This window comes from Sinohyriopsis cumingii, chromosome 3 (assembly GCF_028554795.1).
Source record: "Sinohyriopsis cumingii isolate HCF-2022 chromosome 3, ASM2855479v2, whole genome shotgun sequence".
Lineage (NCBI taxonomy): Eukaryota > Metazoa > Mollusca > Bivalvia > Unionida > Unionidae > Sinohyriopsis > Sinohyriopsis cumingii.
Window position 1 is genome coordinate 114,078,218 of NC_142963.1, and position 22,935 is coordinate 114,101,152.

Consider the following 22,935-nt stretch of genomic DNA (forward strand, 5'->3'; position numbering starts at 1 on the left):
GCTGCATTAACAAAACTCCCCATGGCACCCTGAAGCAATTATCTGGTGAAAAACATATCCCTGTATAGATTCATTGCATGCCTGGCACCCGGTTGGATGTATGAATGAATTCCAACAATCGACCAAAGCCCAAAGAATATGTAAACGATGTCAATGCTGCATATTACAGGTATGATCTTGCATAAAAAGCATCAATGGTATATGTGCATGCCAACATGCCAGTGCAATCAGTCCTACAGTTGGAGAAAGAATTGCCAGATGGATCATCAAAGGAGGTATGAAAGCTACGATTTTCATTGGAGGCAAAACTGCAATATAATAAACATGACTTCTGAGTGAACCATATCTGCCACATACTACAGTCCCATGGGTATTAGAAGGACAAAGCTGCCACTGAAAAGTTAGCAATCATTGGTTATAGTTGTCCATGGGATCATTCGAGAATGGTTGGCCAAACAAGCATTGAGACAGATTTATCTGCCTGCTCCAAGAAACAATTCTCACGTATTGTCTGATGTAAGGACCCAAGATCAAGTTCAAGAAGCTGATATCTGTTTCTACCACAAAATTGGGTACATGGTCATACATACAAGTATGCATTCAAAAATAGCTATGAACATGGCCACAGGTTCTGCAGGGCTGCAGCATTGTTAGCGAAACATAATGTGCTAGTGTGCCATGGACATGTTTCTATAAATTTTAAACAGGCAATCAATGAACAATCCAACCATACACTTGCAGAATGATTATTCATGATCAATCTCATGAGTAGGTGACAATCGCATATATTTTTGGGGCACAGTCCAATGCATTCCTTGATAGGTTAATTACCAGCAATTCATCTTTGAATATCCCCACAACTTTTTGGGGCCTTGCTAAACATGAAATAATACTTCAGATACTGGTATCAAAAACATTCATAAGTAGTGTCTCACCCTTGTCAGCATTGATGTCATCACCTGAGTGGTAATGAGCATCAGCTACAAGTCGGTGTCTGTTTACAGCATCTTGATTTTGCTCCCATACCATGGTTTAATCTTATCATAATAGAACTCATACACAAGTAGTTAAGACAAATCCTACATGGATGCACCAATATACATGGGTTTTGTCAACTTCAGCTTTTTTGCAATGAGCCTACCATCAAATATCTTGTGTGACTCAAAGGCTGGGTCAGAAACCAATCAATAAAGTTCCTGTTAATCATTGTCCCAGACAAGGTTAACACAAATTTGTTTTTGGAGATTCTACATTATTTTCTCAAACACAACATTATTCATTAGCTTGAAGAAGTAATTATTACATCTGTTCATGTCGGCCATTCACAGATCATCATAGTTAGGTGCCATGCATGGTGAAGTTGCAGCACTCGATGAACTTTACACATACACATTCGAAGCCACAGATACAACTGCTTATGCCATATATGGATGATGCATTTAAGCTTGTGAAGCAGATTTGGAAATAGCTTGGTGCATTCAACGAACTTGTCCAGGAGTGCACACTGGTATGGGGAGATCCATTCTTGGGGCAACAACACTTCTTGGTCCAGTGAATAATCATTATTGTCATGTTGATGGTCATCCAGGTATTCCATGTCAACTTCAAAGAAGTATCCAATATCTCTGTTGCTGTCATACATGTCCACATGCATGGGTCTAATACACTGAAACTCGCCAACAGGCATTGGTTGCATCATTGTCTATCAATGCAAGTTGCTAGTGTCAAAAAACACCATGTTACTTTTGAGACAGCTGGGTCATATCCATCCATGACTGAGATGTTTGCACAAGTCTAGTAGAGACTCTCTGTGGAAAGCCCATCTCAAATACCATGTTCGATGAATAACTATTTGATCTCTGTTAACAGCTCCAATTTGACATGGATTTTTGACAAGCAATAAGTCTCAAGTCATTCCAATGATGAAAAGTAGTGCATGGAGTCAAGTCTGTACAGACGAAAGACTGTATCAGCAAGCAGCAATACATAAGTGTGCAAATACAGATGATAGTCACAGAGATTTTGGCAACTAAACCCAGATCAGACACTATTTATGTGCATGTATTCATTGGCAGAAATATCTTCATGAGATGACGTTGAATAGGTCTGTATGGGTGGCTACTGAGTTTATGTTCTCCCAATCACTCATGTACTCTTGTGGAGATTCCATTGCAGGGTGAGTAACTTGAACATTCCAGGTTCAGCACCACTTTAGTGATGATTAATCACAGAGAGACTGTTGCTTCCTACTGTAAAGTTGTTGATAAGTTTGTCCAGTCTAAAACTGAGGAACTGAAGTGAGTCAATGAACTGCAGCTGGCCCAGCCGAAACGTAATGAATTTTTCCATGTTGTTGGGATCGACACTTATTTCAGCATCTGATGCTCTTGTGATTCCTTGTATGATCAGGTGACCATCATACCCATGCAGATTATGAAGCACAACAGTGATTATTCTTTTGTTAGGGTACATTTGTAATTATACTGTATGCACTGTGTGCGGCTCCTCCGTACACACCAGTGATGCTGAATGCTCCTTCACAGATCCATCAATGAATAACTGTGGAAAACTCACCAATGTTGACAGTGGTCCTAATCATGCCTGTGGGTGAGGAGAACTGTTAATACATTAATTTCAGTGTGAGTGATTTAATAAACATCTGAGCCAAATCCTAGCCACTGTACAACATTGGTGGCTCAGTTGAACTGTAGTGTTGTGAAACCTGTATGTGACTTGTTCAGCTACTTTATTTTATTCAGATGAACTGCAGAGGTTTATAGGTCATTGAAGTTCATGGGAAAATTCAAACATTCAAAGTCCAAATAGATAACATACGTGACCATCATCTTCCATTGCACTGTGGTGATTTCAGAATGTTCTTGCCAGGCTCTACCATGATCATAAGCTGAGGCTTCTTGCTGACTCCACCACAGTAAAGGTGAAAGCTGTTAAGTAATTGTTGAATGGCAAATAAATCCATGCAATATCTACATGGAAATGTATGGTCCTTGTACTTACTGTGTCAGTATACCATTCAATTGTAACACTGAGTAAACTTTAGCATCAGATCAATTAATGTTTACTTTTCTTTTTCTGTCCATTTTCCTATTGCATAATATGCATAATACAGACAAATGATTTAAACCTGTTCAGAAACATTTGTAGATAATTAGCTGTTTTTAATATAGTTCCTCTCATAAAATATGGAATCCAGATCAATGTTGCACAAGTTATCATGATCAGTTACACTTAACATTAAAAAAAAAATTCTTTTCTCCATGCCTCAGTAACTATACAAGTATTGCCTAACTGCCTAGTTTTCTCCGATTAGCAGCTTCATCATTCACATCAAATCAAAAAGAAGTTCCTGCAATGAAAGTTCTTAAGATTCTATTTATGTTTTAAGTTTGAATGAGAGTTTAAAAAATAACATTAAAATGCTTATTAACATTAACCAAATTTTCGATGTTTGACATGTTCACATTTATAACTAATCTTCAGAATTTAAATATTAAAAATCTACCGACAAACAGAAACTAAATTCCGGAAAAGTTTATTAGGTAGTAAGAAAAGTAATAATGTACTCGACATCATGGTGTCATTGAAGAAAGAGAAAGAAATTTGGCAAAATCATGCTCCAAAGTCAAATGCATTGTGCATGTGTATGCATGTCTTCATTCATTGAGGCACACTAAACGTAGTTCTAAAACAATATACTACATATAGAAACATGTCCAACACTTCATATCATTCAAAGAAATTAGTTTTGTTTTCTCTCAGTAGCCAAATGCTCCAAAAATCACACACAGGAAACTGCATATTTTAATATCAGCATCAAAATAATTTTTAGAAATTGATCAATATTATGAATAGGTTATTGACATACAATTTCCATGTTTTACTAATTTTTTTCTATGATGATAAAAAATGTTGGTTTTATGTAAACATGAGCATTCATGTGAAGATGATACATAATATACATGCAGAATCCCTGAATTTTATTGGAAATTAAGATCTCCAAACATCTGAGATTTGACAATTTTCCACATTATTATTCACTTTGGCAATAAGCTGAGTTCAGATTCATTGCGAACATTTATAACACTTCCATTGTTAAAAGCATATGATAATTGCAGCCCTTACAACATGCCAAGACAGATGGCTTCATACAATAAAAACACCTTTCCCAAGCTGAAACCGACACAGTCTTTGGATGCTAATCCTTGTCAATAATTGAAAACACTGTTGACAGTGGTTGCTGCCTTGATTTCTGTAAACATCTGCTGAAGTCAAGTCTTTTTTAGGGAGAGAACATTTAATTTTCGAAGTGGTTTTTTTAAAATGCTTGAAAACAGTTGTCTATGACTGATTTGGAGTACACAAAAAAAATATTATTACATTCCTTATTTATCTTGAAACATATATATCTTGTGACGAAAGAGAAAAATAATCCAGGTCATAAAAACCCATACATTAAATGACCAATTTCTTTGAGTAAACAAGCAGTGAAAATTTAACTAGTTCATAGTTGTGTAATGTCTCGGGACTGTGCCATTACTGCTTATGGACTAAGCACGTAGTTTGCATTTCGGAGTAAATAAGAGGTTGCCAATCTGGAATTTAATTGTCCATATCACAGATAATTACTTTTCCTTTGCAACGATAGAATACATTTATGCTGTTCAGGAGAAGTTCAACTTGCTGTGCCTCTTGACAAGTCTGTGCATACATTTGATCGGATTCCTTTGAATACACTAAATGTATAAAATTATTGCAAAAGGAGTAGATAAACATTTTCTTAATATAATGTGCTGAATATACAAGACTTTTGCAATTATTTTCTTTATCCAAATACACCACTCCCTCGATAACTCATGCCCTGATAACTCGTGAACCCACTTATAACACGGTGTCAGGCATGGATCCCATTTTTTTAAACCCGAAAATACCCCAAAAATTTATCCCAAATTGTTGAAGTTTAAGAAAATTGCGATAAAAATTGGTAATGGAAACTCTGATGTATCGCTCGTTTTATTGTTGAAAACGGTAGATAGGACCTGGAAATTTTAATCAACACTATGAAATATCAAATTTAAAAATAACTTGTACAATTTTTTAAATTTTCTTTTCCAAACGACATTCCTAGTACACTGCAATTAACGATATGTAAGGAAATTTCGATCAATGTACGCCAAGTGGAGGCAGTACTTTAATAAATAAATACAAATTAGATAATTTTTTATCAATTGAAATTTGTATTCTAGTTCCATCTTTTAGTTCCTTATAAGTGTAATCAAAGTGCAATGTGTCCTCTTGTAATTAAACATAAAATGCGTCAATCTACCCTAACAGCTATGTCCACGAGCGTTTCTCTGAGAACCTCATTAAGTGCCGACCGTGTTATGATAACTAACTTGCTAAGTATTTACTGTATTGTTGCACTGAATTAAAAGCTGGTCTCCTTTATATTATCACGTTAATTATGTCTTTTGAATGAAAAAAAAGGAGTGGAACAAAAGAAAAGTTAAAAGGCACAAAAATCAGACTAACTTAAAATCTAGCGGCCTCGGTCGTATGTTGGGTGAGCTCACTTCATTTGATAAATCGAACACTGTAATAAACGTTATTGTGTATGTAACAGAAACTACCTTAAATTAACCGACTCTTTCATAACTGTGATCAAAGATAACAAGGCAGCAAAGCGAAAAGAATTCTTCGCAAAATAAAGAGCTTGATTTCACAGATACGGACCATTGTGGGCAAGCGAGTTTCAGAGAATTCTTGAACTGGCATTTAGAGATATCCTCTGGGATGATAAGAAATTTCATTATTACTTCCAATTAAATCACGACATTAACATTCTACTAACTGAACAATAAAAAATTGAGTTTCGACGTAGACGTGTCACAAAATAAATGTTGCATGTTTTTGAAAAAAAAAAGGAATCTTGTATGATTGTGTATCAACAGTTAGTCTAGTTCCCAAATTGTGGGCTACCGATTTTGCAAGATACTATTAAATACCATTACGGGAACCAGACTCATGAAGAAAACAAAAAGCAGTGACATAATACACAGATTTTGCGCACACATGTGATGGTTGTTCAAACCAGTTGGAATGATCTTTCATATGTTGGATATTTTGAGAAAACAAAAATGTTATTTAAACAGAATAACGAACAACTTCAGCAGAAAAAGCGCATTATTAAAAATTATTATCGACGTGATTGTAAAATGAGGATTCAGTCATTAAACAGCCCAGTTCTCTAATGCCACCCACCCCCTCCTACAGTTTTCTTGATGTTAAAGCAATTTTTTTCAATTTCTGGAGGTCCCTCGGTAACTCGCACCTCGATTATAGTGTGGTCTATGTTTGTGGACCCCGTTGTGCGCGAGTTATCGAGGGAGAGGTGTATCTAACTAAAATTAGGGTGACCGATTCTTCAAATGGTATTTGGTTGTAAATCACTCTTGATGTCTGTCTTCACATGGGTGGTCTTCAGGCACTGGTAATTTAAAGTCAATTTGTACTGTCCACAGTCCATTCATCATGGAGTTGCCATCAGTATGCTTGCCAATTTAAATCCCCTACTGCAAAGCATAGGATTTTGAAAAATCTTGTAAGTTGTAATGTACATAAGATAAAATATGGTAAAATATTTGCCTTCTAGTGTGTACACTGGTCTTATATAAACCCTGTAACAATATTACTTATAAAATGTTATATTTTGTCGATAAAACTGTGCATCTACAAACACAATGCATAGTCATTTTTAAAACATCATTACTGTAAGCTATGTAACAAAATGTACAAGATCTATATGGTACAAAATTTCCATGGTTTCTTGTTATACACATGGAACCATTACAACAGAAAATAAAAGAAAACTTAAACTCTAGCATATATCTCTCTGTCCATAGGATGACTTAAAGCATATCTACCTAAGTGCACAGGACAACTTTAGGCATTCGTTTTCATCCGACAGTAGTATATCTGATGAATCAAAATGTAAGCAAAGGTTGCCTCCCTTGAAAATCAGCAATCATTGTCTATGATAAAATGTTAGCTTGAAAAATATCCAATAATGAAAATACAGGCTTAAAATAATATTTTCATCTCCAACTTGCTTATCAGCAGACAGACAGACAAACACTGACGTGTTCCTAACTATTAGGAGTGCCATAAGTGAGACTTTTTTTTATAATCAATCATACCTGTCATCTTGTATGGGTTACCCATACTTTGTATGGGTTTTGTTTGTTTTTGTGTGTATGCTTGACAACTGTTTTGTAAGTTTTTTTATTATAAGAAATCATCTTTTCCTTTTTAATTTTCCAATTTTGTTTTTGTTAATCCCGGGAGTCTGGAAGTAATTTTTTTGTTATTTTAAATCAAGCACGATCCAGAATCTTTTTTTTAGCTCTGATATATACTTTGGAAAGCGATGGAAGTTGAAAATGCCAAAATAGGGTTAAGTTGAAATATCCTTCTTTAACAAAACAAATAAAAATATATTAATACTGAAGAAAGTGTTTAGATAGCCTCACTTCATTCAAGATTCTTATGATCATTTTAACCGGTTTCGGTATTTCTGGCTTCCATCACATTTGAGCCAACTGAGAAGTAGGCCAACGGAACTTGAAAACATGTCCATTCGCTTGTGTCAGAATTTGAATTTATTAGGAAAAAGTTCAGTGTAAGTAAAGCTTGACTATAACATTATAACTTTAATTTGTAAAAAAGCGCCGATATGGGATGCTAAGTGTATGAGATATTCCTGAAAATCTGACTTGTCATTCCAATATTAATCAACATCAAAAAACGCTATACAGTAATGCTATTGGGCAGTGTGTGTGTGTGTGATTAGGATTTTTAATGTAGCTTTTTACAAAATTTCAGTCATATCGCTACGATATCTGCAGTGCGGCAGTTTATAGTGATGTCTAGCACTGGGGCATCATGCCGCAGACACGTAGCATGATGTCCCACCCTGTCACATTATTCTGACACCAGGCTGACCAGTCCTAACACTAACCTCTTAATGTTGAGCACCAAGCGAAGCAGCTGTTAGTATCATTTTTTGTAAGTCTTTGCTATGACTCAGCTGGGGTTTGAACCCACGACCTCCCACTTCCGTGGCAAACACTCTAACCACTAGGCCACCGGAGTGGTCTTATTGGGCAATAAGACCTCAACACCCAAAACATAAATATCAGGTTGAGTTCTTACATTGCAGGACTAAGGGTTTATGGGGGAAAATATAAATATGCAATAATGAAACCATGATAAATCAAAAAAGTTAATATTACACCATGTAACTTGAAAATTTGTTTTTCAAAATACCCTGCACATATCTTTTTCTTTTACTAGTAGCAAAACTTTTGGTTTAGAGTTGCTCCACACCTGGATCATGAAGCACTTAAAGATGAGTTTGAGGATTATTGCATGCTGCCTGATGTGTGTGCTCTTGTACTGACAGATGATCGCCAGAAAAGGAGCTTTTGTAGCTACTGGCTGGACATTATCAGCCAGACAATTAGTATTGGTGGCGTCTGCTTCCCAAATCTGAAATTAGTTATTCAGTGACAACTTCCCTTGCCTCACAACAATGTAGACTGTGAGAGATCTTTCTATATGATGAAAAAACATACCAAGTGTAGGAAGTCCCTGAATGCTGACACACTAACATTATTTTTACAGTTTAAAATAAACATTGACATCTGCTGAATCGACTTTAAACCCCTGATTACATTTTGAAAAGTGCAAAGGGTGCATGTTTTGCAACAACGTTTGTGTTACAACACACTCAAAATCAAAAGAATAAAATAAAATAAAGTTTCAGAGATGTAAATAGTTATGTAAATGTGTGTAAAATTAGTTCATTTATGGCATTTGTTGTTTTAAAATTGTTGATCTTATATAATGTATGAACACATTTTTTTGTGTAAGGTTTTTCTGGTCTTTGTGAGGTTTTGTTGGTCTGGCATACAGATTTTAATCTCAAGGGGTTAATAGGTATGATCTATTGAGACTTGGATAAAATAAAACAACATAAATTAAATTTGAAGCAAACTTATCATCAAAGACAATTACAAGGTATTGAAGATAATTAGGTGTTTATTAATTTCATTAATCTATGACATACATTAATTACAGTTCTAGTTCAGTAATTACTTTTCTCCACTGAATATCTATGAATATTTTCAATGGAAGTTGGTCTAAACTATAAATAACCTTCCCTTAAGAATATTCCAAAACACAATGTGAAGTATATGTAATTGATGTATACTGTTAAATTCTAAATGTAATTTGATTGTTTAAAATTCTTTCGCCTTAGGGATGGTGGGAAATATTACAAAACTTCTGCACAGACAGATATATGTATGAATATCTAATTACTAAAAAATCATTAATAAGTTTAAAAACTAATGACTGCAGCTTATCTGTTTGCAGCATAAAGAATCCATCACTGTTGTAAAAGCCCACATGTACTTAAGCATCAGCAGATGGACTGATATCATTAATCTCCAGGTGGGAAGTACGCATGTTTTGTTCTTGATTTCTAAGAATTTGTTGCAACATTTGCATCATCTGGTTGATATGGTGACTATTTTGTGCCACTTGATTTCCCAGCTCATTCAGGCATATCTGCATTTCTTCTCCAGTGTCATCTGTGATATTAGTGATAACCTTACGACTGAAAATAGAGGTAATAAACATTATCATTAATTTTTTTTGTGGTTAAATGCGTTAAAGAAAAAGGCCTGGAACTTGACAGAAACATACCTAGCAATGTTTTATTCCAATGACTGAATCAAAATAAATATAGCACTAAACAGCACCAATGACTTTTGAAATTTAATTCTGATATTTAGAAAAGGCAGTATTTGTCATTTTCCTACCTCATTCTATTTAAACAAAATGTACCTCTTTAAAATTATCAACAATAACAAATCCAAGTATGAAGACCACACCAATTCAATCCAGCCTGTGCTTAAAAGTTATTTCTACAATACTAAAGTAACAATCTGGAGCATATTTACCAGTCAATAACATATTTTACCATACTGATTGGTCTATGACAAGTACATTATGTACCAGTCAACAGCATATTTTACCATACTGATTGGTCAATGACAAGTAACATATTTACCAGTCAATGACATGTTTTACCATACTGAATGGTCAATGACAAGTACATTATGTACCAGTCAATATCATATTTTACCATACTGATTGGTCTATGACAAGAACCATATTTACCAGTCAATGGCATATTTACCATACTGATTGGTCTATAAGTACCATATTTACCAGTCAGTATTTTACCATACTGATTGGTCTATGACAAGTACCATATTTACCAGTCAATAACATATTTTACCATACTGATTCGTCTATGATAAGCACCATATTTACCAGTCAATAACATATTTTACCATACTGATTGGTCGTTGACAAGTACCATATTTACCAGTCAATAACATATTTTACCATACTGATTGGTCTATAAGTACCATATTTACCAGTCAATAACATATTTTACCATACTGATTTGTCTATGATAAGTACCATATTTATCAGTCAATAATATATTTTACCATACTGATTGGTCTATGACAAGTACCAAATTTACAGTCAATAACATATTTTACCATACTGATTGGTCTATAAGTACCATATTTACCAGTCAATAACATATTTTACCATACTGATTGGTCTATGATAAGTACCATATTTACCAGTCAATAGCATATTTTACCATACTGATTGGTCTATAAGTACCATATTTACCAGTCAATAGCATATTTTATCATACTGTTTGGTCTATAAGTACCATATTTACCAGTCAAGAGCATATTTACCATACTGATTGGTCCATAGCAAGTACCATATTTACCAGTCAATAGCATATTTTACCATACTGATTGGTCTATTAGTACCATATTTACCAGTCAATAACATATTTTACCATACTGATTGATCTATGACAAGTACCATATTTATCACTCTAGATACCATATTTACTGGTATATAACATGTACCAGCTTTACCAGTCTTTTAAGATGTATCAGATCTACTGGACTATAACATGGTCCATATTTCCAAGTCTATAACATGTACTAAATTTACTTAACTGTATTTACCAGTCTATAACATGAACCATATTTACCAGTCTATAACACGTGCCAAATTAGCTGGTCTACAACATGAGCCATATTTTTTCCAATTTATAACATGTACCAAAATTTGCTGACTAAAACATGTACCATATTTATCAGTCTATAGTTGTTGTTGTTGTTGTGGGGTTTAACGCCATTTTTCAGCACACGATAGGCTATATATGGCGGCCAGTATTAATGGTGGAGGAAGAACCTGGGAAAACCCCAGAAAGAACCACCGACCCACAAGAAGCTACTGGCATGCTTTCTCACATACCTACATTGGCTGTATCTGAGACTCGAACCGGCGCAGACAGAGGTGAGATGGCAGTGATCCGTAACAGAGAACGCTTTAGACCACTCGGCCACTCGGGGCCCCCTCAGTCTATAGTATGTACCCAACATAATTCTGATGTCATACATTGTGCATGTAGATAGGTGCCTATGCTTTTGCACAGAATTTCAACTGAAACTCAGCTTTTCAGTTGTAATTATATGCTGACAAACAGCATCAACCAATATCTACTGGCACATTGTGTGACTGCAGATCTAGATCTGAGCCAGTTCTTGGTTGGGTACAGAAAGTAATGGTAGCTCTGGATCTGTGCATGCGGTTTATTTTCATAGATTTTTATATGTCACTGTAGAAAGTGAGAGCAGATCTGGGTCTATGCTCTTTGTCTAAATAGATCCAGATATGTTGATACACCAAGCAACAGCAGATCTGGGTAATGCTGTTTGTCTACACATAACCAAATCTGTTGATTACACTTTAAAAAAACCAACTTATCTGCTCAATACTTTTTGTCTACATAAACCTTGATCTGCTGGTACAGAAAGTGATATCAGATATGGGCATATGCTGTTTGTCTACACATACCCTAATATGTTGGTTCACCAGGAAAGAGCAGATCGGTAAGAATACCTTTTGTCTACAAAGACCTGTTTATTTAAAGAGACTGTAATCTATTCTCTTTGTCAGAGATGTCAAAATTTTAGGAAACTTCCGCCAGGTACTTGCTGATCCTAATGATTGGTTACCTGATCAAATGGAAGTTGTACTAAGTGTGAACCTGAATTGCTTTGTTGTAGGTTCATACATGCCAACCCCCAAGAGAGGTATAAGCATAATTATTACTAATATAAGTTGCAAAATAGTGTAATCTGAGCATAAATAGAGAAATCTATATAATACAAGGAATAATTATAGAAACCTGTATGAAAAACTTACATTTAATTTTACTACTTACTGGGATCTGCAGTTAAATTTTTTGTCACAAATCAGCTAAATCCATGTGGATTAGTAGCTAGTACAAAATTACAGACACAAATGAAATTGATCAATTATTTATGCATAACACTCAATTTAACTAGTCTACATGTCTACAGTAACTTTCATAAAACTCGTGAAGTCCATAAATGATGACTGCTGTACATCACTGTCTAATTCTCGTTTCAAAATTGTTGAGGTATTGATTTGTGCTTTTCTAGATGCAATATGTTTCCAAGTTTAACAAAATCCCTCTTCAATACATTTTTTGTCATATAACATCTATCAGTCACATCAACAAAAGTCCATTTATTACAATATATGGCACCATTTATTTTCAATTAAGACTGGTCTGCTACGTATGTGGTATCAAAAAAATGAATCTGTGACACGGTTTCACATTCAAGAAATCTGTCAGTTTTCTTGGAACTGTTTTATGTACATACTATAAATAGAAAATAAGGAAATTAGATGGAGGTCTAATGATGAATACAGGGATCATATCGTAGTTTCCAAAATTAATGATCAGTCATATATGTACTACATAATAATACCAAACTAAGTTATAGATAGGTACAGTTCATTATTTTGCTTTGGCCAATGAGAGGGCAATATTCCATTCAGTGAACTGTACTTGCATATTATGCAGGCACAATCATGGCAATCTTTGAGTGGTAGCACAGGAAAATGGTCTGGCATTCCTTAAAGGTAGTCACACTGTCCTGACACCAGGCCTACCAGTCCTAACACTAACCTCTTAATGCTGAGCGTCAAGCGAAGGAGCTGTTAGTAAAATTTTTGTAAGTCTTTGGTATGACTCGGCTGAGGATCGAACCCATGACCTCCCGCATCTGAGGCGGACACTCTGACCACTAGGCCACCGGAGCGGTTCAAGAAAAAAATTCAACTGAAGGTTTTGGTATGAAGCTAACAGCCTCAGGACCAGTAAGTCAAAACGATGAAAAAGTATGATTTTCACTGGTTAAATGGACTGTCACACAACAGCTGCTTACAATTTTTCCCATTTAATTATTTTAAAAGTTGTGCAGTATTACCTGAAAAAACTCATTCATGATTTCCCATACAAATGCAGTAACCAATAAATACCAAGCTTCAGGTTGTTTTCTTTCAACCCATACTGTAGTACATATGATAGGTCAGATTTTGAGTAATAATTTTTTAAAAATGATATGAACACCTCATTTTAATAAATACGCTTGCTAGTCATAACTTATATCCACAGTTGCATCAAGTTTAAAGTGATTTAAATTGATGAAAAAATATCATCCCTTTGCCAGAAAAAAAGTATTTAATTCAGGTTGCACGGCTTCATACTAAAAGCTTCATTTTTTGTACCTTAAGAACTCACAATTGCATGTATAACACTTCTAGAACATATATCTGTAAAAAGAGCACTGAACAATATCAAGTCATTTTTATAAATAAAAAGATTTCATATTCAGTTTAAAATATCAGTTACATATGACCAAGTGTTATTGCATCACATGCACATAATTTTATTAATTCCAAAACATGGAATAACAGGAAGAAAAAACCCCCAAACAAAATAAGAAACTTTCATACACATATGTAATCAATTTAATATTCAATAATGTCTGAAACAAACACATTCGCTCACAAGTACTAGTCCAAATAGAATATACACTGTTCATTCACTTGATGTTCATTTCCAACTGGCAGTTTTTCATAATTTTATGTTGTTTGAGACCAAATTGTTCATGTTTTTTGGTGTTCTTTTTGACAAAGTGTATGACATTTATCAGCTGCATAATTTTCATGGGCTTTCTTGAATGCAAATATAGCTTAATAAACAGCATGGGCTATTTCTGTTCAGTTCTCCTGGTCACTGTCGATAGTAGATCAAAGCTATTTATTTTTGGCGCCTAGGAAGAACTGGATGATGTCAGCATCAGTCTTACATTACACAGTGGGGCAATCCTCATCAAGTTTGATCCAGTACTGAACATCATCAAATGTAGCACGGCTTTAGCCTCTTTAACATCCTCCATGAATCACTCAAAATTATGATCATATTCAAAGAATTAACTTTCCTTTTCCTGGACATCTCCATTGTGAGCTTAAATGTCTTAATTCACTCATTAATACAAATAATATTTATCTTTTAAATCCCATTTAACTAGAAAATGATAATTGTTTGAACGGACCTAGCTACATTATGCATAAGAACAACTATCTCTTCTGGACTGCACTGCAACAGATTGCAAAAAAGTGGCAAGTTTAAAAAAAATATTGTTCCATTTTAATATAATCTCTTTTTTCCTTTAACATTTTGAACGATTTTCAGCAAAACATATTTCAAGTTTCTGAAAACTCTAAATTTATTGTTCATTTTGGGAATAATAACTTCCTTCCGCACCTTTCCTTGTTATTTTTACTTTTTCCATTCTTTTTGTTTAACCTGAATTGAATTTAACTGCACTCAGAAAACAAAATTGTTTTCTGTTTTAAAGCAGAGTTCCACTTTTCTCCTGACCTGTATCCAGTTTTGCTGGACCATTTTTTATATTTTTTTTATATTGTCTCTGAAGCATTTTTTTAACAAAATGGTCTGTCCAGTTCCCATTCTGCAATGATCCTGATAATAACATTCGTTCTGTATATTATTCAGCAGATGATCTTGTAAAGTGTGTATTTGCCCAATGAATCTTCACATAATGGAAACTGATGAAACGAACATGCATGGCAAACTTCAAATTTTCCAGCAGGACATAAGTTTGAATAATGGTTAGAAAAATGTGCTGAAATGAGAATGCTTGAATGTGAAGTCAATGGGAATACAATTGGTCAATCTGTTTTTAAAAAAATGAATGCCAGGACTAGCATTTTTCACATTTTGCCATAAAGGTTTGAACTATTAGTACATTAGTGGCTAACAAGTTGAATGACAATTTATGTAACTCCAAATCTGATTCACTTCTAGAAGTTAAGGGGGACAACATATAAATCACTGTTGGGGAAGTGACAATACTGTTGCCAGATACCCATGTCTATCAAAGATGGGTCATATCTTTGCAGAAGTTTCACGGCCCACAACTAAGAATCATCTTTCAACGTCATGAGTGATATTACTTTTTATATTACCAAAATATTCTAGCTGTGTTAGAATTCTGAGTAAAATCTTAGTAATTATATCTTGATAAATATTTGTCATGGTTGCCTATGGATCGTGGACTCATTCCATCGGTCAGAACATCATCACAGTTTTTACATTCAAAAGTCGAGTTTGCAGTACAACTCCCATATCTCATGGATGTCATATAATTATAATACTTGTATAATGTTGCTTCGTTTATATTGAAACATTACAGTGGTTAATAAATTGCTGTATAATTCATATCTGTTATTTAATTTGAAACTTTCTGAAATATCTGCAAAAAATTACTGAAACTTCAATCAAATACTGTATATAGTAACTCTGAAATTTCACTGTTCAGTCAAATTTCACTGGTAGTTCAATCGAATTTCAATAAAGTTTAGAAGAACTATACAACTCTAAGTGATTTAGCCCATTTTTTTTAAGATCTCAATCGTTTAATTCCTGACATCATGAACAATAGCAGATTTTACTCCAGTACTGAATAAGTAATTCAGGTAATGTTAAAGTATACAAGCAGTTACTATCACATTTATAAAACACTGTGATTTTTAATAGTCATACTGAAGCAAGTAACTGGTTTAAATCTCAATGTACTATTCCAATATTTCATCCTCTAGTCTTTCTCTCACTCCTAGTACTTACGAGCTCAAAGGTGGTGAAAAAACAACTGCAGAGTCCATCCATTTTGCAAGATTTTCCAAAGGCTTCACTGATTCTTTGATATTATCTAGGTCCTCTGTGACTTTCTCCTTCCATCTGGCAAGATCTTTCAGTGGCTTGACTGATTCCCTGATGTTATCTAGGTCATCTATTACTCTCTCTAACCTAGTGTGAATGAGTTAACAATGAAACAGTTTACACTTTTTAGTGAATCCCCATAAATAAGGATACAACAGTACACTAAACAAGAGGACCAGGTGGTTCTGATATTGCTCACCTGGGTAGTTAATGCAAGTCAGCTTGCAGATTCAAATTCACACTTACTGAATTTATAAACAACAAACATTCGATTCACTTTAATATGGCAGTACAATAAACTCAAACTTGGTTGGACTAAATATATAAATTTTTCATCAAAATATACTGGAATTACAAATAAAGTTTTCAATAATAATTTTTTGCAAATAAATATATAAACTTGGACATGCTTTTTACATCATTTTCTTGCACATTTTTAAATATTTAAAGAAATTCTGATATTTAGATACATCTACTGGTGTCCCTTGGACTCTTCGTCAACAAAAACATCTTTATTCATAAGACAATAAAACTCATTATCAATTTACAAACCATTCTTAGAAATATAATTATATCATTTTATTATAAACTTATAATATAGCTTCATACTGCTAGTTTACATTTTTCTTCAGTGTAAATTTTCAATTATTCATTATAATCCTTAACCTGTATAATTAAGTTAGTTTTATAACTTGTTCTTATTCATCAGGTATTCTAAATTAAATTTAATGTGTGTTATACTTTCTTTCTATAAGAGCAAAAGTTATGCATAATCTAAAACTTGCTTCTAAATAGTCCTTATCATAGGTTACTTCTGTGCTTTTGTCGGCCAAAAATCTGAGTCATTGGGGTGCTTATTTCTGTTGAAATTTCTTTCAATGCTGTTGATTGCATATATTATGAAAACAAATGTTTCAAGGTTTCTCTCATCATCAACATGTGCCAAAGTTGAAACACCCTATATTGCTATACTTTGTGTCAAAGTTAATCAAATTCAGTTCAGCAGTTGTTGGAGGTACAGTTGTGTAACTCTTTCTCTACTTTTACAAACAGCATGCCATATTTGATGGCAGAACAGCACCTTTTATATAAATCCAAATGGCACTGAAGCTAGGACACTTTCTTTCAAACTTGTTAAAAGTCTGTGACACTGTAGTAACAGTAACTATATCTGATGGCATCCACTATCATTATTTCCATAAACATAAAAGCAGTGACTTAAAAATGCAATCAGTCCAAAGAACACAGTGTCTTGCATCAGTTCAAATAGCCTCCTTTTCATCTGCATGCTATGGAATAATCTTGGATGCTGACACTGGTCATTTTGAACTGCCCTCAAATCCTTGGTCACTCTCTCTCTCTCTTGGTAGTCTCTCGAGATGAGGAAGACAAGGTGTGCAATCTCATCGATGGTGGAGGCGCATGTGGCTCTTAAATCCAAATTCTGATGCACACAGGCATTTGCAGGTGGGGCATGGGACACCAGTGGTTGGGTGTGGCTGGGATACAGCTCTGTGATGTCTCTCACGAACTGCAGCAAGGCCCTGGTGGTGGTCAACCTCGAAGGTAGAACAGGCTTTTCTGGTTAGGGCTCGCCAGTGGCTTCTGTCTGAGGCAGCAAGCTCAAGCTGGTGGGGTTGAAAGTCTGTCCATTTGATGTGCGTTTTGAGATTATCTTTGTACCTCTTGCAAGGGAGGCCTTGGTTTTGCTTGCCCTGGGCTAGCTCACCAAAGATCAGCTGCTTTGAGATTATGTTTTGATCCATGCAGATGACATGGCCAGTCCAATGAAGCTGGGCCTGGATTAGTTTGGCTTCGATGCTTGTTGTGCTGGCTCTATCAAGGACTTCCAGGCTGCTGATTTGGTCCTGTCACTTGATCTGCATGTTGGATCTCAGGAAGTGCTGGTGGAATTGTTCCAACTGAATGATATGCCTTTGGTAGACAGTCCATGTTTTACAGCCATACAAGAGAGATGTGAGGACAACTGCATTGTTAACTTTCATCTTTGTTGACAGGCGTATGTCCTTGTACTGCAAGACCTTGGTTCGGAGTTGTCTGAGTGCTTGACTGGCTTTTTGGATCCCTGCAGAGATCCCTTTGTCCAGGGAGCCATCACTGGATATTGTGCTGCCAAGGTATTTGAAAATGTCCATATTCTTCTGCCGCGTGTTGCCAATGGTGATGAAGGGTTGTGAAAGGACAGTGTTTGGGGTGGGCTGGAAGACACTGCTGCAATAAGCATGTTGAGAATGATGCAAGCATTTTGCCAGCGATGGAGAGCAAGGAGATGCCTCTATAGTTACTGCAGTCTACACATGTGCCTTTATTCATGTAGGTCACAAATGATGTGTTGCAGAGGTCGTCTGGCATCTCCTCTTCTGTCCAGATGCTAATTAGCACATCGTGGAATGCCTCCAGAGTCTGTTCACTGAAAGCCTTGTACACCTCAGCTGGGATACCATCCTTTCCAGGTGCCCTGCCATAGTTCATTTGTTTAATGGCCGTCCTCAACTCTTCTATCATTGACGGAACATCTGTTGGTCGTGCATTGGCTGTTGGGGTATTTGGTCAAGAACAGATTGGTTGACCGATGAGGGCAGGTTTAGGAGCTGACTAAAGTGTTCTTTCTATCTGTCCTTAATGCCAGCCATGTCCTTTATTAGTGTACTTCCATCTGCAACAAGCAAGGGGGCAGAGCCAGACTCTGAAGGGCTGAAGATTGACTTGATGGCATTGTAGAACTCTTTGGAGTTGTTAGTATCGGCATAGTGTTGCACTTCATCAGCTTTCCTTTCCCACCAATGGTCATGCATCATGCAGATTTCTCTCTGAGTCTCAGCTTGATAGGATTTGAAGCGGTCTATTTTGGGGATGGAGTTTGTGTCATTCTGCCAGTTCATGAATGCTTTGTTCTTTCTGGCAAACAGATCTTCAATGGCACCATTGTTCTAATCAAACCAGTCTTGAAGGGTTCTCTTCTTGGGGCCCAGAGTTGCCATAGCTGTTTCTTCTACCATGTCCCTGAGCTTGTTCCATTTCTCTGAGCCGTTTCCACAAATAGGTCCGTTGGTGGACAGCTTGTCATCTAGGATCTTCTGGAAATTGAGCTGGGTGGAAGACTGCTGGAGTTTGACAATGTTGAAGGCTGTGCAGACAAGCTTAGGATGCATTGGATGATGTGGGGCAATGCACAGCTTTAAGGTAGTTCGGACAAGTCTTTGGTCTGTCCAGTATTCTGCTCCTCGCACGGCCTTGATGATGAGGACATCCTGGGCATTGCGCTGGCAGTCTATTACATAGTCGATTAAGTGCCATTGGTGAGATCTGGGGTGCATCCAGGTGTTCTTGTGTTTGTTTGCCATTCTGAACATTGAGTTTTTGATTAGAGGTCAAATTCTGCACATTTGCTGAGTAGGAGCAGGCTATTGTTGTTCATCTTGCAGACACTGATTTCCAAGCACACCTTTCCATCAACCACCTGCTTTTTTGCAATTCTGCATCATTTTCACAGTTGAATTTTTCAATACAGTATGATATTTTATATTTTATATATGTTTATGTTTTCATAGATGCCTGTGCATGTGTTCCAGGCTTATACTTTGACTTTTAAAATCACTCAATTACTTAGTGTCAAGCCAGATTCTTCACATCATGTTGTATATACTGTATATATTGTGCATAACAGATAGAAGGCCTCAAGGTAGATTAGTTCTGTAGCTAACTGAGTTACCTTCTCTAAAAAAAGTCTTTATTATTAGTATTATTATTAACACCTATAATTTTAAAAGGATCTGTTCTTTGTGCATCTAATGAGACATTCATCCAGCTAAAGCTTATACCAATCTTAGAAGTATTACTATGACTAACTCTGAGAGATGAAGTTATTTTAATTGCATTGGAATGAGATGATGATGGTTTCCTGGCTGTCTCTGTATCTTTGCTTTTATTTTCTTTAGAACCTTAATTTACTAAATATTTATTTTGCAGAAATAAATGTATATTTTTCAATATGATTTCTTTCAATTAATTTCTGTTTATCGAATGATAACATTCCCCATCACTTATGGAAGCCAATTACATGTATACAGTATATATTGCATTTGCATAGGAACCCCATGCCACTTGAAGGGAAACTGACTGGTGTGCACAAACCACTATTTATAACCTTCAGCTGCACTACACAATGTAACACTTTGCCAATATAGAGCATGTTACTAACAGGTATTTAAGACGCAATAAATAACAGATATCGTTAAAATAATGAGATTCAAGACAAATATTGAATGCTAATTATAGTATTACACTTTTAATTACAAATGCAAGACCAAACACTAAAATATTGTATCAGACACATAACTGTAAACACTGGCCTCCAAACGAGTTGGTGGTGCAAGAAAATTAGAACAAGCACCATGCAGATGTGTTATCCTTGCTGGAGTTGATTAGTGCATTATTTTATTTTTGACCATAACTTATTCTATGTAAAAACCCGTTATATAAATGGTTTATTGGTGCTCAATAATACTTGTACACACTGCATAGTGAAAATCTGATGTGCCTCCAATACATACCATTGCCTCTAAAACATAGATGGTGGACATTGTAAAATACATTGAATGTTGCACATAATCATACCGAACATTCTTTGGCAATACATCATACTTAACATGGTCTCAAAATATCCATCTGTACATGAAGCTATTATATGTGTAATTCACAACATTCAACCAATGTAAACAAACAACGTTAAACACTGAAGGTGCCTTCAATAAAAAACTACCGCCATAACAAAGATGGCAGACATCATAAAATACATTGATGGTTGTACATAATATAAATCATACAGAACATTCTTTGGCAAAACATCTTAACATAGTCTCAAAATACTCACCTGGACATGAACTAGTAGTATACAGTGTAACCCCACTATAGCACACTCTGCTATAACACGAATTTGGATATAACACGGTCATGGCGTGGCTCCCAAAATTCCATAAACATGTATTTTCTCATACTCCCCCCTTTTCTTTCTTAAATGTACAAACAAATTTAAAAAGTTGAATATTTATTATTATTATTGTGGGTAAGAGATTGTGTATAAATAATACAAGATCATCATGGCATGGCTCCTGAAATTTTATGTCTATTCTTCTTGTACACGAGAAACTAGTTTTTCCTTCTTAAAAGTACAAAAATAACAATAACGTCCAAAAAGTTTATTCAGGGATCACACAGGGCTTTGCCAACATTGCAAATTGTGATTTTATTTCCTTATTGCCAGCAAAATATATTATCTTTTTTTTTTGTTGATGGTGACATTAGCTGTTGAAACTTGTATATACAACCATTTGTTTGGAGTGGAGAAATTCAGAGGCCCCATCAAAGGAAGCTGCAAACTTGATATAAAATGCACTGAAATTTATCTACAGTTACATGAACAAATTCTTTGTCCATATTTACAAACCATCTTAACAGTGCACTGTTATACCATAATCCCCTTACATCAACATCTAGCATGAGTACTGTATGCTGTGAGATGTCTACTTTTTTTGTTGTTGACATTTCTGGTAGTGGAGATCAACTGGACAAGGCATTATTTCGTAATCTATCTTTTGTCGGATTTTCAGCCACTTGCTAGTAATTAATATATTTAGATAGACTGACATTTGTATGTGGATGGTAAGTAAAATTCCTCTTCTTTTTACTCAGAATTAAATCCTTCAGAACACTCACATTTTCTGTACTAAGACCAGAACACCTGTGTCTCTATCGTCCGTTGACCCTTTGTTAAATTTCTGATGCATGCATGGAAGGCAGTATCACTCCGCTACCACAAATGTAAAAATAAAATAATATAAAAGAAACATCTTTCTTGTTGGTCTATTCAATAGACAGGGAGGAACAGTAACTACAATTAACCAAATGACAGCCAATCCCTCTTTTAAAAATGTACCCAGATAAAATAGTTTGCTGAAATTTCAAAGAAAACATTACCTTTGAAACACAGACTGTTATGAAAATGTACTAAGCAAATGGAGAAAAAAATCAGTCGCAATCATGCAATACAATTATTTGATGTTGCCGCCACAATAAGAAATGGGCATTTGTTTGGTTCTCCAAACTGTCCTTTAGCGGTGACTTCAATAACACATGCACCTTTCATCAAAGAAAGCCGACTACAACCTTCAATAAAAACACAGAACTTTTCTTCAAAGGAAGTCAGTACCAAACTTACATAAAAGCAATGGAATCTGATAGATATTTGCATTTTCCAACATGACTGGAACATGTTTACTGTGCTGTGAAAGTTTCCTTTTTGCAGGGAAAAAATTCATGCTTACGAATGCTACCATTGGCAGCTTAAAACGCAAACTAACTTGTACTGACTTGGGATGTACTGAAAAGTAAATGTGCTTCATCATTTGTTACATGATTGTGCTATTTTTATCTCCTTAATTCAGCCATATATGACCTGTGACAAAATTACTGAATATTTTAAATGTGTGTGTGTGCATTTATTTGCTGGAATTACATGTATTTGTGGATTCAATGTACGTGATAAGATTTCCGGGTGAGTACACGGTGTTGATACTCTATTCATGATATATATTAGACATGTATAT

At 35.3% G+C, this 22,935-nt stretch overlaps 1 protein-coding gene across 1 annotated transcript in view; it reads right to left on the reverse strand.

The window, feature by feature from the left end:
• Nucleotides 1–9,099: 9,099 nt before the first annotated feature.
• Nucleotides 9,100–22,935, reverse strand: part of LOC149803618 (transient receptor potential cation channel subfamily M member-like 2) — a 185,715-nt gene continuing 171,879 nt past the window's right edge. The window contains exons 24-25 of the mRNA XM_089953967.1: nt 16,214–16,396; nt 9,100–9,697 (exon numbers count right to left, since the gene is read on the reverse strand). Coding sequence (XP_089810093.1) covers nt 9,493–9,697; nt 16,214–16,396 — 388 coding nt within the window. The 3' untranslated portion in view covers nt 9,100–9,492. The remainder of the gene's footprint in view (nt 9,698–16,213; nt 16,397–22,935) is intronic.